General features: G+C 35.2%; 1 protein-coding gene across 2 annotated transcripts in view; it reads right to left on the reverse strand.

The window, feature by feature from the left end:
- INO80 (INO80 complex ATPase subunit) overlaps positions 1-16247 on the reverse strand; it is a 104007-nt gene that overhangs the window by 66653 nt on the left and 21107 nt on the right. For both annotated transcript variants that reach the window (XM_016152255.2, XM_016152254.2), the window contains exons 6-14: positions 14386-14506; positions 13085-13299; positions 8236-8289; positions 7208-7411; positions 4886-5081; positions 3924-3991; positions 2904-3113; positions 2030-2110; positions 1148-1243 (exon numbers count right to left, since the gene is read on the reverse strand). In XM_016152255.2, the coding sequence (XP_016007741.1) occupies positions 1148-1243; positions 2030-2110; positions 2904-3113; positions 3924-3991; positions 4886-5081; positions 7208-7411; positions 8236-8289; positions 13085-13299; positions 14386-14506 (1245 nt within the window). The remainder of the gene's footprint in view (positions 1-1147; positions 1244-2029; positions 2111-2903; positions 3114-3923; positions 3992-4885; positions 5082-7207; positions 7412-8235; positions 8290-13084; positions 13300-14385; positions 14507-16247) is intronic.

Here is a 16247-nt window from a genome sequence, read left to right on the forward strand (position 1 = left end):
AAAAGATGCTGCAACCAGACAGCAGTGATCACTGCACCACACTGTAAACATACTTGATGCTACTATACTATACACTTTAAATTGGTACATTTTATCACAATTTTAAAAAATTGGGACAAGTGACAATTGAAATTGGCCCAAAGGCTATGTTTTACTGACTATAAACTACAGTATCAAAAGGAAGCACAACATGCAAATGAAAGCTCAGCTTCAGGTGTGGGTGGGTATAAAGTCAAAGGGGGAGGTAACAATGACATAGTGTTATATTGCCATCTATTGGCCAATGAAGGAAATGCCCCAGACACATCCCTATTCCTTACAAAGTGTAAGAAAAACATTTGTCTACCATATTTCAAACATATCCTGTATGCCCTTTAAATGGCATGGAACTCATGATTATTATGGAGACTAAACGTCAGTAGCTCTTGATACACAATCTCCAAAAAATCCTCACCATGTAATGTCATTATCCCTTTAGGGACAGAACACGTACTTGACTCATTTTCCCCCTTTTACTTGCAAACAATTTAATAAATCCTACCCATTTTCTTATATCCCAACAACTTTCCATAATGAAACCTCTCGTCCATGTCTTACCCACTTTGATATAACATACTTCCCTACTGATCACTTCCTACTTCAACTTTAATTCTTTTCCTCTGAATGAGTTAAAATCAACTTTCATATTATCTACCTCAGACATTACTAATGTGGACCAAGACTAAAGATCTGGCTTTGTAGGATTAAAAAAATGGATTATTTATAAATATATTGGGGGGGGGGAGGCACGACAACAATGCCATAAACTACAGGATATATGGTCCTGATGATCTGCCAAATATCTATGTTAAACCAGCAAGGTAGCTATTTTCTATTGTGGTAGTTTGACCAAAAGTATCAATTCATGTGGCCAATGCAGCAAGTCACTCAAATTGGACTTTGGCTATCTTACTTATGAAACATAAAGATGTAGCATGCTCTCTTACTGCTCCCATCAGTAACTTTTATAGGCAATGTATGCAAGTTACTCTGAAAAAAATTTCAAGATATTAAAAACTATTATAAACAATTAAATAAGTAAGGCAGCAAAAGAGTCAGAAAGTTTATTTTAAAGAGCAACAGAATTTTATGTTGGAGTAATTTTTACCTTGAATTTCGGAACAAATCTAGTAAATTCCTGATGCCAATTGTTAAGCGTAGAAGCAGGTGAAATTATTAAGAAAGGTCCCCAAATGTTCTCTCTCTGAAACAGAAAAACTGGGTTAGCCAACTGTAGTAAAACTAAAGATATTTAATTCAAAATAATAATTCACAACGAAAGCAGTTTGATAGGAAATACATTATAACAAGAAAAATGTTGCTTATCTACTAAATCTGCACACTCAATAATAATACCCTATGTTAATAACATAGGCAAGAAAGAAGACCAAGAAATTACTGCCCCCACCATCTCTTACAGGTTCTAATTCATATCATTCACAAAGCACTTGCAACATACTAACTTGTATGTCTTGCTTTCTCCTATACTAGATAATCATAACAATTTTACTATTATTTAATGGGTATAGAGCTTTTGCTTTTACACGTATTTTCTCATTTAATTCTCACAAAATCCCTATAAAGTATATATTATTTCCACTTTGCAGAAGTGGAAACAACCTCAGAGTTAAAGTCAGGTCAAAGATGTTAAGTGAATTGCCTAAGTTTATACTACTAGTTAAGATGTGAATTCAGGTCTTCTGATCTAACTCTACAGTATATTTGCCACTATACAGGTGGTTCTCAACTAGAGGTGGAGGGAGTGGAGTGTTTCCAAACCACATATGCTCACAAGTTGCCCGAGTCTTCTTCAAAATCAAATTGTTTCATCACACTGTGTCACTCTGTAAAGGCCTTGAAGGCAACGAGCAAGTCCTACTGCCTTGGTACGCTCCAGAGCCTAACACAGCACTTGATAATGGCTGATTCTCAATGGAAAATGATCCTAGGATCTAGAGAGAGGAAAACAGAAAGACTGCATCTAACTCACCTCAGCCAGATGGGCTAGAAGAGCAATGCTCTGTACTGTTTTACCGAGGCCCATTTCATCTGCAAGAATGCCATTAATACCCTGGAAAAAAAAATACATACAGTCAGCACCTCTCACATTCTATCACACAGGGTTCATCTACTGTCAAAAAAAATAACCAAAATGTTGACTGTTCAAACAAAAATGATTAGAGATACCCAGCTTTGGCACTGTTTCCCACTGTCACAACAGGCAAACGCCAGTTAGTTTTTCAGCTAATCTAATCTAAGCACAAAAGCAATCAATCAGGATTACCAAGATCACTTAAGACAAACTATATACATGACATAAATATTCTCCAATAAAATCACCAGGTTAAAAATATAGACATTTTTCTGACTCTTGTCAAAGGATAAAGCTTTTTAAAAGGAATAAAATCCAAATGTCTAATCGCTATGCTGTACACCTGAAACTAATATAAAATAATACTGAATTTCGACTGAAAAATCAAAAAGCGGGGGCGGGGGGGTAGGGAATGAAGGGGAATAAAAGATTCAAACTTCCATGTATAAAACAAATAAGTCATGGGGATGTGGTGTACAGCACAGGGAATATAGTCAATAATATTGTGACAGCATTGTATGGTGTCAGATGATTGCTGGACTTATCCTGATAATCACTTCTACAGGTATATAAATGTGGAATAACTATGGTATACACCTGAAACTAATATAATATTGTATGTTAGCTATATTTTAATAAAAAAAAATTTTTTTTAAAAAGAAATGAAACCTAAAACATTCTCTTGTGCTCATTTCCCAATACACTGAACCAATGGCTTTAGGAAAACGTAACAAATGAAAGAGAATGAATATAATACACTTCTAAAATTCACCTGTTCATAGAGATTGGCCAACCAATTCATGCCTTTCAGTTGATAACCTTTTAATTTGCCATTAAAAATTGTGGGCTGTGGAATATCCTCACCAGCCCGGATAGATGGATTTGCCAAGCTGTAACTCTCCCCAAACCCACTGCCAGACTTGTTTGCTGCCCGGAGGGCAGCTGCTCGACTTTCTTTTGCATCTTCATCAAATGACCTTGTCTGAAAATAAAAATATATTAAAAGAAAAATAAAAGAGGAAAAAATTAAATTCAAATAAAATTAATGACAACATATCTATTTTGTGCTAAGTGGAACAAAATTTCTGATATTATCTGACAGTATAATGTGTAATACATTGAAGTATATTACTAATATTTTTAAATCAATTTTAAAATTATATTAAAAATATGCAGATGCTAAGCCTTATACATAATTACTCACTTTGTCAAGGAAGTTATTAAAGTTTTGATATAAAATTTGGTTGGAGTTGGTGGAGACAAGGTCTATGTTTGACTTGGACCCTGTTAAAGTTATATATGGCTTCCTATGCAGTATATTAAACTGTGTTTTCTTTACTTCAATCTAATTGCATTTTTTCTGATTTCATTAAATATCACGATATCATTAAGAAGCAAATTATTACCAAAATGAAAGAAGATACTAACTTAGTTTTCTTAAGGCATGATATAGCTCTCTTCACAAACAAGAATGTGGTCTTTTCACTGGATGTAATACTTCATTTCCTACTGTATTTCCCATGATTATTCAAGAGGACAAAAAATAAGACACTGTCCTAGCTTCAAACAACACACTCCTAAATGTTAGACAAATGAATTCTTGCTTTCAAGAACTCCTACTGCTCTAAAAGAGAGACACATCCCCTACCCAATATGCAATCACCTATACATACACACATTTGCTGATATGTTTAATTTAAAATATTAAAACTAAAGGAAAACCACCCAGGTAAAAGGTTATGGTGTATTTCCAGGGCCTATTACAGTTTATCTTCTCATTTTTAAGACTCACCCGAGCTTGATGAATATGGTAAGCATTTTCAGCATTTTTCAGGGCCTGGGCTTTGAAATGGTTACTATCTGAAAAGGAAAACTTATAGATTATTATTACCTCATTAATGGAGTTCTTTAAAAGATGCAATTCACACCAACACATGGGGATCCTTGACTCTCCATTGTATTGATCCCTAGGCTCATGGAAGGTGAGGGAGAAGGCTCAAATTATTTAACAAAGGTAAGGACCCGGAAGTGAAAATGGAGGCAGAAGATTGCCAGGGTCTCCAACAACCAAAGCCAGCTCACAAAAATCACCCAAAGACTGAGCTCCAGTCTCCTAATCCTGGGTTTCTTACATGAAATAACACCAAACCCAGGAAAACAAGACAGTGAGGATTCAAAATTGTAATACATTTATGCTGGATGAAACTATTCCAAAAGAAGAAATACAGACATGTGTAACCCCTAAGATACTCTGAAGCACTCTCACTCTCTTTTATACTTAGTTCAAATAATCTTGATCACTATTCTCTGTGAAATTCTTCTTAAAACTTTATCTCAATTCCACCCTCCCCCTGTGATCACAAAAACACCAAAAGTAGTCTCTTTCTCATGCTTGACTTGTATCATCAAGAACCTTGTGAGAGATGATTTTCTCTGCTGAGACACGTTCACTGAATTCTTCTGATTTAATACCTTCTATTTCTACTAACAAAGCAAAACATAAAATATTCCCAAACTTGCAAGATCATATAACTTTACTCTTTCCTTTTCAAATTCTTTAACCAAAGTTATTTTACATGCTTGTTTTATAGAAACATTCACACTTTTCCTACTTCAATAGAATAAATTCCCCTTTACAGATCAATATTACCTATAAACCAAAACAAAACTTGCAAGAATTAATAATGTGTATAACCTTAGATATGAAAAAAATGAAGGGTACCTACTTCCTCTAACTCCTGATTCAGGACTCACCATAATCCTCCTGTGTGATGTTAACTACCACCCCTCCACCAATGTCAATTTGTCTCTGGGTAGAACTGTCTTCCAGTTTCCTTAGGATTTCTTCCTGGATCCCGTCATGGCCCATGTCACGTTTACGACTCATGAAATGGGCATACAACTCTGTCTGGGTGATTAGGAAGTTTAGTTTTCGCTGCTGCCGCTTAGCCTAAACAGAAAAAAAGTTAAAGTGAAAATAGTCACACCATCAATCACATAAAAGAGGTAATTGGCAGAATTCTTCAAACCTATATATATTTGCACATAATTCCTTTACAAATTCTTTACCTTTAGAAAGGTAGAAATTGCTAATGAACTGTTTTACAATAACCAAATCAGCAATACTAAAAGCAAATAATAATCTTCACTTATAGTCTAATAATAATCTATGTTTTTTGCTTTCCTTTATAATATGAAGTCTTTCCTCTATTAGGCTTCTGTCTAAAATGCTTATTTCTTTACTATGTTACTTTTCTTTAGAGGCACTGAAATACCAACTAAATTTAAACAACAAACTTTTACTTCATAACATGGGTGGTACAATTTATTAGTTTTAAAAATGTAAACGTGGCATAAACTCTTCTTTAACACGAAAAATCAAAATAAGTGACTAGGAGCTATAAATTATTCTGAAAGTCAATGCAGGAGGTATTGAGAATATGAAGCCAATCAAAGGGGAGGGGAAGCTCTCCAAAACAACCTATAGTTTATCTGTAATAATGATAGCTACAAAATACGTACATAGACCAAATATATACACACTTTTCTTAGTATGAAAAAACTGAATTCCAAGTGCCTTTGAAATAACCTGATAAACAATTGTGTCAATAAATAAAATTATTCATCAAAACAATGCGTAAACACTCCAAAAGACCGAATTATATGGAATATAGTATATACAACAAATATAAAATTGAGTCATTATTTTGCATTAACTATTCTATAATAAAATTCCTATGAAGTGGATTCAATTTTCCTTAGATCACCTCCACAAAAGAAAACCAACAATAAAATACGGGACAGGGACAAGAAAGGACACAAGTCTTAAAGTACACTATATAAAACTATTCTTTCTATCTGAGGTTTTAAAATACTTGACACAGATTCAAATTAGAAGAAAATTTGAAAGAGATTTTGAAAAAAAACTGAGTTTATTTTTCATAATAGATACAAATGTTCATGTTCCAAAGCTAAAGTACTGTCAAGAAAACCTTTCTAAATTAAAAGAGAGAGAGTAATGTTTCCTTCCACTTTAAAGAAAGCAACTCTATGTTTAAATAAATGAACAAGGGAAATTAAAGGAACAATAAAGATCCATCAAAAATAATTTTTCAAAAGTTCAGAGAAAAACGCACAAAATCCAACATAACCACAGACGAAATTCTCATCAGTTAGCTATCAACGTAATTGAGAAAAAAATCTCACAAACCTAGATCATAAGCCAAGCCACTTGCAAAACTTCAAGATCCGTGACTCTCAAATGCTTCTAAACTCAGTAAGTATTCCCGATAGCACCCAATGTTTACTAATTCAATAATATGTTTATCTTGCATGTAATGATACAGGTCACCAAAGGTGTGATAAAGGAGGGAAGGTCAAAAGCTCAGAAGAGGCTCTGCAGCAATACTTTGACTACCCATATTCAAAGAATGAATCATCCAATCCTTTGACTCTCTACTTTCTCTAGACCTCACCTTTCTTTCCACTCATCCTAACTTGTTTACCAACGGCAACACAATAACTGTGTCATTGTATTCTCTTTCTTGCTTCCCTGAACAACATACTCAGCCTACATCTGCTGACATCAGGCTTAGCAAGAGTACTAGCTGCAAGTTAAAAGACAAAAAGAGGTGGAGGGGTGGGTCTCAGAAAACTGGGCTAGTTGTCCATTGTCCCAGGTTGGCCCTAAATGTGGCAACAAGCCCTGATCTTCCAACAAATCGAAACTGCAGCCAGCACCTGGAACCAAGCCAAGATAAGCTATAAGCTGTTTTCTTTCTTTTTCTTTTTCTTTTTTTTTTTTTGTTTGAGGTCCTCCAGAAATATACAAAGTAATAAGGCTGCAAAGGATAAAGCAAATTAGCATAGAAGAGAGGTGGAGGCCAAGGAGAGGGCCTTACTGAAAGAAAGAAAACAGAACTGGTTTGCTTGACCAAGATCACTATGCTTAAAGTTATGTCTTAAAACATTTTTCAACAATTTCACTGGTTAGACTTATAATTTATGAAGTGCAAACCAATCTTTTGATATAGCTGCAACAATCAGGGTTTTCAAACTGATATGCTATTGTCCTACCTCTCGCATTTCCTCATCCAATTTCCGTTGCTCTAAGGCTTCCTTCTCTGCACGCTTACGATGCTCCTTCTCCACCTTCTCGTACTTCTTCCAGTACAGAAGCATCTCCTTGGTGAGGCGGCGGGCACGAGGCAAGGTCTCCTTACAGTTTTTCTGGGCCTGTAAAGCGGCTCGACGTACCTCCTTCATGCACTGGTGGGCAAGCTACAGACAATAACATTATCACAATGGAGAAGAACTCAACACCAGGGCCAGTGCTCCCTGGGCTCCAAACTACAGCATTCCTCAGTCTGTTCAGTGCACACAATCTTCCTATGGCATGTCACTTTCTTTCCCAATCTGATTAATGTCCTTGTAGAGTACTGTGACCCAGTACCAGACCCTGAGGTAATATCAGGAATGAAAAGTCTATAGGCACAATGCCTTAGAAATTGGAAAGAAAAAAAAAAAAGTGTAATGACTTGAGATGTGCTAGAAAGTTACAAAGTGTTATTACACACACTAATAATAATAATAGCTGTCAATGGTTATTATATGCTAGGCAACATTCTAAGATTAACATATATTAAACTAATTTATTCTTCTCAAAAACCTATAAAGTTTTTATCGTCATCATCCTCATTTTATAGATGAGTAAACCAAGGATGAGTGACTGACTAGCCTAGAGAAATGTAACTAGTAACATTACCTCATCTAATCCCCATAAGTCTCAAAGAAAGTTGTGTTACTTCCCCTAAGAGAAAGTATTAATATAGCTTCTTAGATAAAGAGACTGAGATCAGGACAATTCCATATCTGCCCAAGGAATCGGAGTGGACTATGATCTTATCCAAAAAGATTCAAATACCAGAAAGATGAGGAAGAGTAATTTTATTTATAAAACAGATTGAGAACATTTAGAAACTCTCTTAATACTATTAGATTCATTATCAACAGATCACAAGAGACAAAAGTCGGAAGCATGGATCTAAAGAACAAGAATACATTCCAGCAAAACTTAAAATGGGAAATATAAAACTACTATTTACCTTTCGGCTATTGGTGAGAAACAGGTTACGAGCTGAAGCTTTCTGCTTGTTGGCCTGAAATATTTAAAAACAAGATGTCATTTAGGATTTCTTTTTGAAAAGAGATTGTGTAGACTAACACTCAACACCAGAGTTAAAAAAATAAAACATCAAGCCAAGCATATTGCTGACTCAGAATCACACAGAAAGCTACTAAAGCAGCATTAAAAAGAATAAGCTAGTGCTGCGGCTGCCTTAGTCTTCTGTACACTTTTGGAAAGAATTTAAGTTATATTTAAGGCTTGAAGTGGACTAAGAAAATGCAACAACATATCCTATAACCCTAGCACCACCCTAATTAAAACACATTGCTTTCTAGGGCTGATCTGCAAAGAAGCTGAAAAAGAAAGGCACTCAGATATAAAAATTGTCAAATGTAAACTAGCTTCCTAGTTTGTGATTCTAGCCCCACCTCTAGCCAGAGAAAGCCTGCTACCTATTACTCAATTTCTGCCACCACTTAAGCCTCATCTTCTCCAACAAGAAATTGTGAGGCAGACCTAACACAAGGTGACTCGGCAACCTAAAATCCAGTCTTGAGCTGCTTATTATGTCTTCCATTTCAGTTAAAAAAAAAAAAAAAAAACTCTCAATAAAGAAACAATTTCTCATGATTGTTTATTTGATATGGGAGAAAACACAGAAGAGGCAGAGCTGAGTGGCATTACCTGGTACAAAACAGGTTTCTCCCATAATTTATCTCATTGAGAATGGTCATAAACTTTCTCTAGAAATACTCATTGCTAGTGGGAAAAAAAAAAAAAACTAGTAATTGTACAATAGAGAAAAAACACTTTACCAAGGGATCAAAGCTAGTAACACCAATATTGGGATAGCCGTGTACCTAATATGATATACCAAGAACACATCATTCCTCTGGTAATCCTGCCAAAAATGTATAACCCAAATCTAATCATAAGGTAACAGGATACAAACCCAAATTCAGAAACATTCTACAAACAGGCTTATTATACTCTTCAAAAATAGCAATGTCATGAAAGACGAAGGCTGAGAAACTGTTTCAGATTAAAGGATATTAAAGAGACATAAAAATAAATGCACTATGTAGTTCTAGATTGGATCCTGGATTGAATCAAGAAAGAAAAAAGCACTATGCAGTGGTCCTCAACCTTTTTTGGCACCAGGGACTGGTGCTCCTATGAGAATCTAATGCCTGATGATCTGAGGTGGAGCTGAGGCGGTGATGCTAGCGCTACGGAGCTGCTCCAAATATAGATGAAGCTTTGCTCGCTGGCCGCTCACCTGCTGCTATGCAGCCGGTTTCCTAATAGGCCACGGACTGGTACCCGTCCGCAGCCCAGGGATTGGGGACCCCTGCTATAGAAAACGTTACTGAGACAACTGAGGAAATCTGAATATGGTCTATGGATCAGATCGTTTTTATAATTGTACTGTGGTTATATGAGAAGATGTCTTTTTTTTTAGGAAATACACACTGAATTATTACGTTTAGCACAAAGTCTCAAACCTTCAAAATGTCAGAAAAAAAGCAAGCATTTATATAACAAAAGCAAATGAGGAAAAACAATTGCTAAATATAAGTAAAAAATACATGGCAGTTCCTTGCATTATTCTTGCCATTTATTTTTTGAACTTTTTGTTTTGAACTAATTTTAGACTTACAGAAATTTGCAAAAAAATAGTACAGTTCCCTGACATCCCTCCCTGTTTTGCCTAATTTTAGAATCTTATATAACCATAGTACAATTAAGAAACGAAATTAACACTAGTAAAATATTAATTAAACCACAGGTCTCATTTCAATGTCAACAATTTCCCACTGATATTCTTTTACTGTTCCAGGATCTTATACAAGATCTCACATTACATTTAGCTATTTTTCTCCTTACCCTTCCTATTCATCACATTTTCTCAATCTTTCTCTTTCTTGTCCTTAACACTTCTGTAAGGCAACAAGAAGTAATTCTTTATAATGTCCCAAAATTTGTTGTTTTCTGATGATTGGAATGACATTATACATTTTGGAAAGAACACCACAGTGTATCACAAGGAGTTCACAATGTCAAAATTCCTATCACTTGTGATGTTTACTTTGATCGTTTGGTTAAGGTGCATTCTGCCAGTTTTTACCACTATATTTACTTTCTTTTCCTTTGTGCAAGTATGTATGCTGGGGCAGATGGTATGAAACTATGCAAATTGTTTCTCCTCTAACTTGTGCCCCCTAATTTTATCATTCATCAATGAATCCAGTCTGCAACATTTATTACTGTGGTGTTTGCCTAATAATTATTTCCTTCCTTCTATACTTATTAATTGGAATTCTACTGTAAGGAAGTTATTCCTTCTACCTCACCTTTTTGTTTATTCAATTATTTATTTATAGCATAAATGTTTCCTTTACTGAGTTAAAATCCAGCATTATTACATTTTATTGCTCAAATTATTCTAACTTTGGCCATGAGCAGCTACCTTCAGGCTGGCTATGTTATTTTGACAAGCTCTCCATCTTTGTTCAAGCATTTCCTTACTTTCTGGCACCACAAGATGTTTAAGGCTCATCTTGTATTTTCCCCTGCCAAATTTTAGAAAAAACAGCCTCTCCACAGAGCCTTGGTTCCTTTTATTAGAAAATAAAAAGTGTTAAGAAATTAAGATCTCCATGCTAGGAATCCTCATTGTTAGTAGGGTATCACTGCTCCAAGGCCCTTTCAGAAAAGAGGGCTAGAAAAAAAAAATGTATGCATATTAACCCATGCATACACACCCAACTATCTTTCTGTAACTATCTATCTATATCTATATAAAAAGTCATGAATTTATACTGCTATCTCTGACTCCAATCAAACTTCACAGGCTTCATGTTAGCTGTCCCCTTTTCCTTATAACTTCTTTCTTCACCAGTGAGAAACTGGCTCTCATCTACAATATATTTATTTGTCCAATCCCAGTACACACATAAAATAGTTTCTAAATTGCTAACTCATTTTCCCATGAGAAACACTTTTGCTGTGTCAATATGGCATTTATGCATAGCTCTTTTGGTCTTAGCCTTACATATCCAGTGAAAATACTTTTTCCTCAGTTACTTAGGTGAATTTTTTAATCTCCACTCACTGCAACTTGATTATGTTAACTCATTTCTAATACAATAAGTTCATTTGTCCTGTTTTTATTCCATTTTGCCCACACATATTCCCAACCTCCATCCCTACTACATGTTGGTTGGTTTAGTTGTTTTGTTTATTTGGGCGGTATATGTCAGGAGTACGTAAATCATTACTGCAGTTCTAAAAGTCAGCCCTATACAAAAAGATGTACTCAAAGTCTCTCCCCTCTTTATCCCTGCCACCCTATCCTTTCCCCTATAAGGAATCAATCATTTTAATTTCTGGTTTATGCTCCCTGAATCTCTTTTGCACGAATGGGCAGATACTTGTATATTTCCTTATATTCCTTTGTTTATATACGAAGGGTAAATATTCTAGACACTTGTTTGTTTTGTTTTTTTCACTTGAGTATGTCTTAGAAATTACTTCACAGCAGTTGAGTTACTCTTCATTCTTTCTTTTTAATAGCAGTGTTAATAATCCACTGTGTAGATACACCTTTGTGTAATTCAAGCCCCATATATGGACATTTAGATTTCCCATTATTTTGCAATTACAAATAATGCTGCAATGAATAACCTCATTTACACGTTATTTTTATATTGTTGGAGGTTTAGCTTCAGGGTACAGTCCTGGAAGTGGAAGTGCTGGTTTGAGAGGTAAGTACAAATGTACACTGCCAGGTATTGGCAACTTTCCCTCCACAACAGTACTCTCAAATTTGCATTCCTAGAAGCATGAGAGTGCTTATTTCCCCACAGCCTCTTTAACAGAATGTGTTGTCATATTTTTAAATTTTACCTGTGTGATGGGTGACAAATGGTGGTAAGGTGTTATCTGAATTTGTTTGACTCCAATTATGAGATACTTTGAATCTTTTTACTATGTTTGAGGGCCATTTTTATATCTTGTTTTGTGAACTGTGTATTCATGTTGTTTTTCCATTTGTCTACTCAACTTGTGGTCTTTTGTCCCTCAATTTTTAAGAGTTCTTTATATATTAGCAATATTATCCCTTCGACCATGTATACAATGTAAATAATTTCTATTTCTCCCAACTTGCCAGTTATCTTTTGTCATGCAAAACTCATTTTGTATATCTTCTTGAGTTACAGTGGGAAACTTTTCCTACACAAAGGTTAAATAGGAATGCAATTGTTTTCTCCTAGTATTTGGATGGTTTCATTTTTTACATCGAGATTCCTAATCCATTTAGAGAACATGTATGACACACAGATCTATTTTATCTTTTTCCAACTGGCTACCCAGTTATCCCAGCACTAGGAATGTCTATATATTTTTCTCTTCAATCATTCCCATTTTCTTCTAATGCCTGTGATTATTCAGTAACATCCAAATGTTCATAAATCCTCTAAGAAATAAATCTCCACCATTTTAATTCCCCTCTATTATCACCTATTTACTGTCAATTTACATTGCTATATGTAATAAATTGTGTTCCTTCTTCAAAGAGGTTTTTTTGGGGGCGGGGGGCGGGGCAAGGAACATCACACTACAATTGTCTTGTGAATTCTGATCATATTTTAGAAAAACAGTTAACCAAAGAAAGTACTTACTCAGCACTCAGCCTTCTCTAATTCTAACAGATTAGCCTCCTTTCCAGACTCTGTGAAGGTATCTAGCTCTTATAACTCCTCTTTAGAGGGCAGGGAGAGAAAACATTCTTGTCATTGCCTATATTGGAGGCATTCACTTACCTTTGGTAGTTCCTTTTTCACAATGCTGAGCCATACTTTCCTGCGACGAGCATTAAGCTGCTCGATGGATAAGTGCTTCTTCTTGATCCCAGGAGGAGGTGCATCATGAGAGAACTTGGCAAAGACTTTGGTCTGGTGGTGGTGGCGACGAGGGGATTCTTCAGAGGAAAGTTCTTCATCCCTTCGCCTTTTCTTCTTCACTTTTTTCAACTTGGCTGCAAAAGAATAGACTCTCAGAAAGTTGCATTTCTTCCCTTCCACAAGAGACAGCCACAAAACAACCTCATCACTTTAAGAAAATTCAAGGTTCTTTCCTCATTCCACCAGCGCTGGCAATGTTTATCCCTTTATCTAGTCAGGCCCATGAATATTCCAAGAGGAAGATCTTTCTACTTTGAAAAAGAATACTGGATACTCCTTCTGTTTACATGAAAGAGAAACAGAATAAAACCTAAGAACTAAATTTCTTTTGAATCCAGCAATAGGAAAGGAAGCTTATGAAGTATCATGGGCTCAAGTAATGATCAAAAGGAAGAAAACATTTCTACTTGATGACAATGTAAGGTAACAAAAGAAAAATAACAAAAAAATGCATTAATTGATAATGACACTAAGACCTATGAAGAGAAAATCATACATGGAACAAAATCCTAATTAGAGGGGGAGGATGTGAAAGATGAGAAAACAGAGATTAACAAGGAGGATGTAGGAGAAAGAAAAGAAGTCTGAAGAGTCTTTCTGAGTAGAATTCATACCTTCAGGGGAATATAGTCTGCCTTATACAGAAGAGTTTAACTTTCCCTTCCTATTTCCTTCCCGATTTCCAGCTGCTCACCAAGACAGGAAAGGACATTTCCTGACAAACATGCAAAACACTACAGAAGATCATCAGGAGGCGATCTATTTAACATCACCACATATAGTAACAACTGTAACTTATGCCCGAACATGTCAGGTTACTCTTCACATTCCCTTGTGCATACCCAACTTCTTCCATTCCCAGAACATTTTCAACATTTAAAGAATGTATAGAAGGAAAAAAAAAGTATAAACTAATTAGCTTAAAATTCTAGCTAGAAATCTATAGTTCTTATGTCTTCATGATCCTAGAAAAGAACATAAACCAAGTATAAAATAAAGTTAATGATACATTAACTAATTAGATAGGAGAGACTAGTGTTTTCTAGGTAAAGCAAATTTCTGTCACATGAATTATATTCAAAGTCCAAATGTACCAGCAGGCCAAACATAATCCTGAAACTAAGAATGAGTAAATGTGGAAGACAGGTCAATAAGCTCACCTTTAAGTTTCTTTTCATCCTTAAATTTCTTTTTTTTGGGTCCAAGTAGGTGTCGTTGTTGTTCATAGAAAGGGTCATATGTGGAGAGCAGGCCTGCACTGTAGTACTGGTATTGCTGCAACTGAAGCAGGCAAAGACAGTGATGCTTAGCAAGGCAAGGCCTGTGTTCTATACCACAGCCTTCAAATCATCTTTACTATAGAAGGCTGAGCCAAAGAGAAACCATAGCTTCTAAATATGGTATCTTCCCACAAAGAGACCAATAAAATAAAATAATTCACATCAAAGTGAATTATTTCCTAAACTTCAAAACGAAATGGGTTCATTGGCAATGCACGAAACAAGTTGCTGGAAATAACTTAAGAAAAACCCTTCACGCTTCTGAATCTCCACCAGAATATTTACTTAGTCCTGACATATATTTGAGAGAGAAAATTCTTTGCACAAAGACCTCCTCTTGGAATTCATCAATAAGAAATAAACCGTATTTCTATTACCAATAGGTCCTCAGATTTTACTAAGGTTTCTGGTGGCTACTATTCTGGCTTATAGTCTTATATTTGGTTTGAATAGTCATTCCAATTCTTCATTCTTTCTTTTCTCTTTTCATCTCCCACTAAGAGAGTCTGACAGTATTATGGATAGTACCTATATTGCCAAAATTCTAACATATGAATAATCTACTTTCTTTCATTCCAGGATGTAGTTAATCTTTTCAAGCATTTTATTTAAACTGACTCCCAAAGCTCATATTACTTCCATCGCACTCACTACTAATGGATAAAAATGAATTTAAATTAAAATTAGGTAGTCCACTGTTGGGTCTTGTTCCTGGATTACAGCCAAATGAGTCATCCAGGAACTGAAACTAGGATAGAAGACTGACATGGAGAATTATTACAAGGTCCCCTGTCAAAAGATCAAAATTAAATAAACATTTATCAAGCTGTATACTTAAAATCTGTGGACTTTCCCATATGTGTTTTACTTCAGTTAAATTTCATGCAAGTACCTGAGTACTGTACCTTAAAAACAGTCAGATTTCTGACTGTTTATCACTTCTACGGGTTTATGGCCTTTAGCATATTATTTAAGCTTTCTGAACTAACTTTGGACATTAAATAATCACTGCAAAGATTTTAGACCGTCAAACATGCTATTGCTCATTATGTACAGAGTGCCACATTTCTGTCAAAAATCAGAAGGCTTTAACAGCATTCAAATAGCTGCCATGTGAAATTATTATCAATCTAATGTTAGTATATGAAGGGAGTTTTTTCAAAATAGGAACACTTCCAAAGAACAACTGTATTTAAAAAACCCACTAGATTTAAAATGGTGTAGCCAGTTTGGAAAACAGTCTGGCAGTCCCTTCAAAGGCTAACCACAGAACTACCATATGACCAGTGATTTATTTCTTAGGCATATACTCAAGAGTAATGAAAACACACGTCCACACTGAAAACTTATACTCAAATCTTCATGGCAGCATTATTCGTAATAGCCAAAAGGTGGAAAAACTCACTATTCATAGATATGATTCTTAATAGCCAAAAAGTAAAAACAATCCAATTATATTTCATCAACTGAAGCATGGATAAATAAAATGTGATATGTCCATACAATGGAATGTTATTTGGCAATAAAAAGAAATGAAATACTGATATATGCCATAACATAAATGAACCTTGAAAACATTATGCTAAGTGAGAGAAGCTAAACACAAAGGACCTCATGTTGTTCCATTTGTCTGAAAAATCTAGACTAGACATTATTTATAGAGACAAATGGTGGACTGATGACTGCCTGGGGCTGAGAGGAATAGAGAGAATGAGGGGCAAGAGCTAAGAGGAGTGGGGTTT

The sequence above is a fragment of the Rousettus aegyptiacus genome, unplaced genomic scaffold, assembly GCF_014176215.1.
Source record: "Rousettus aegyptiacus isolate mRouAeg1 unplaced genomic scaffold, mRouAeg1.p scaffold_m13_p_3, whole genome shotgun sequence".
Lineage (NCBI taxonomy): Eukaryota > Metazoa > Chordata > Mammalia > Chiroptera > Pteropodidae > Rousettus > Rousettus aegyptiacus.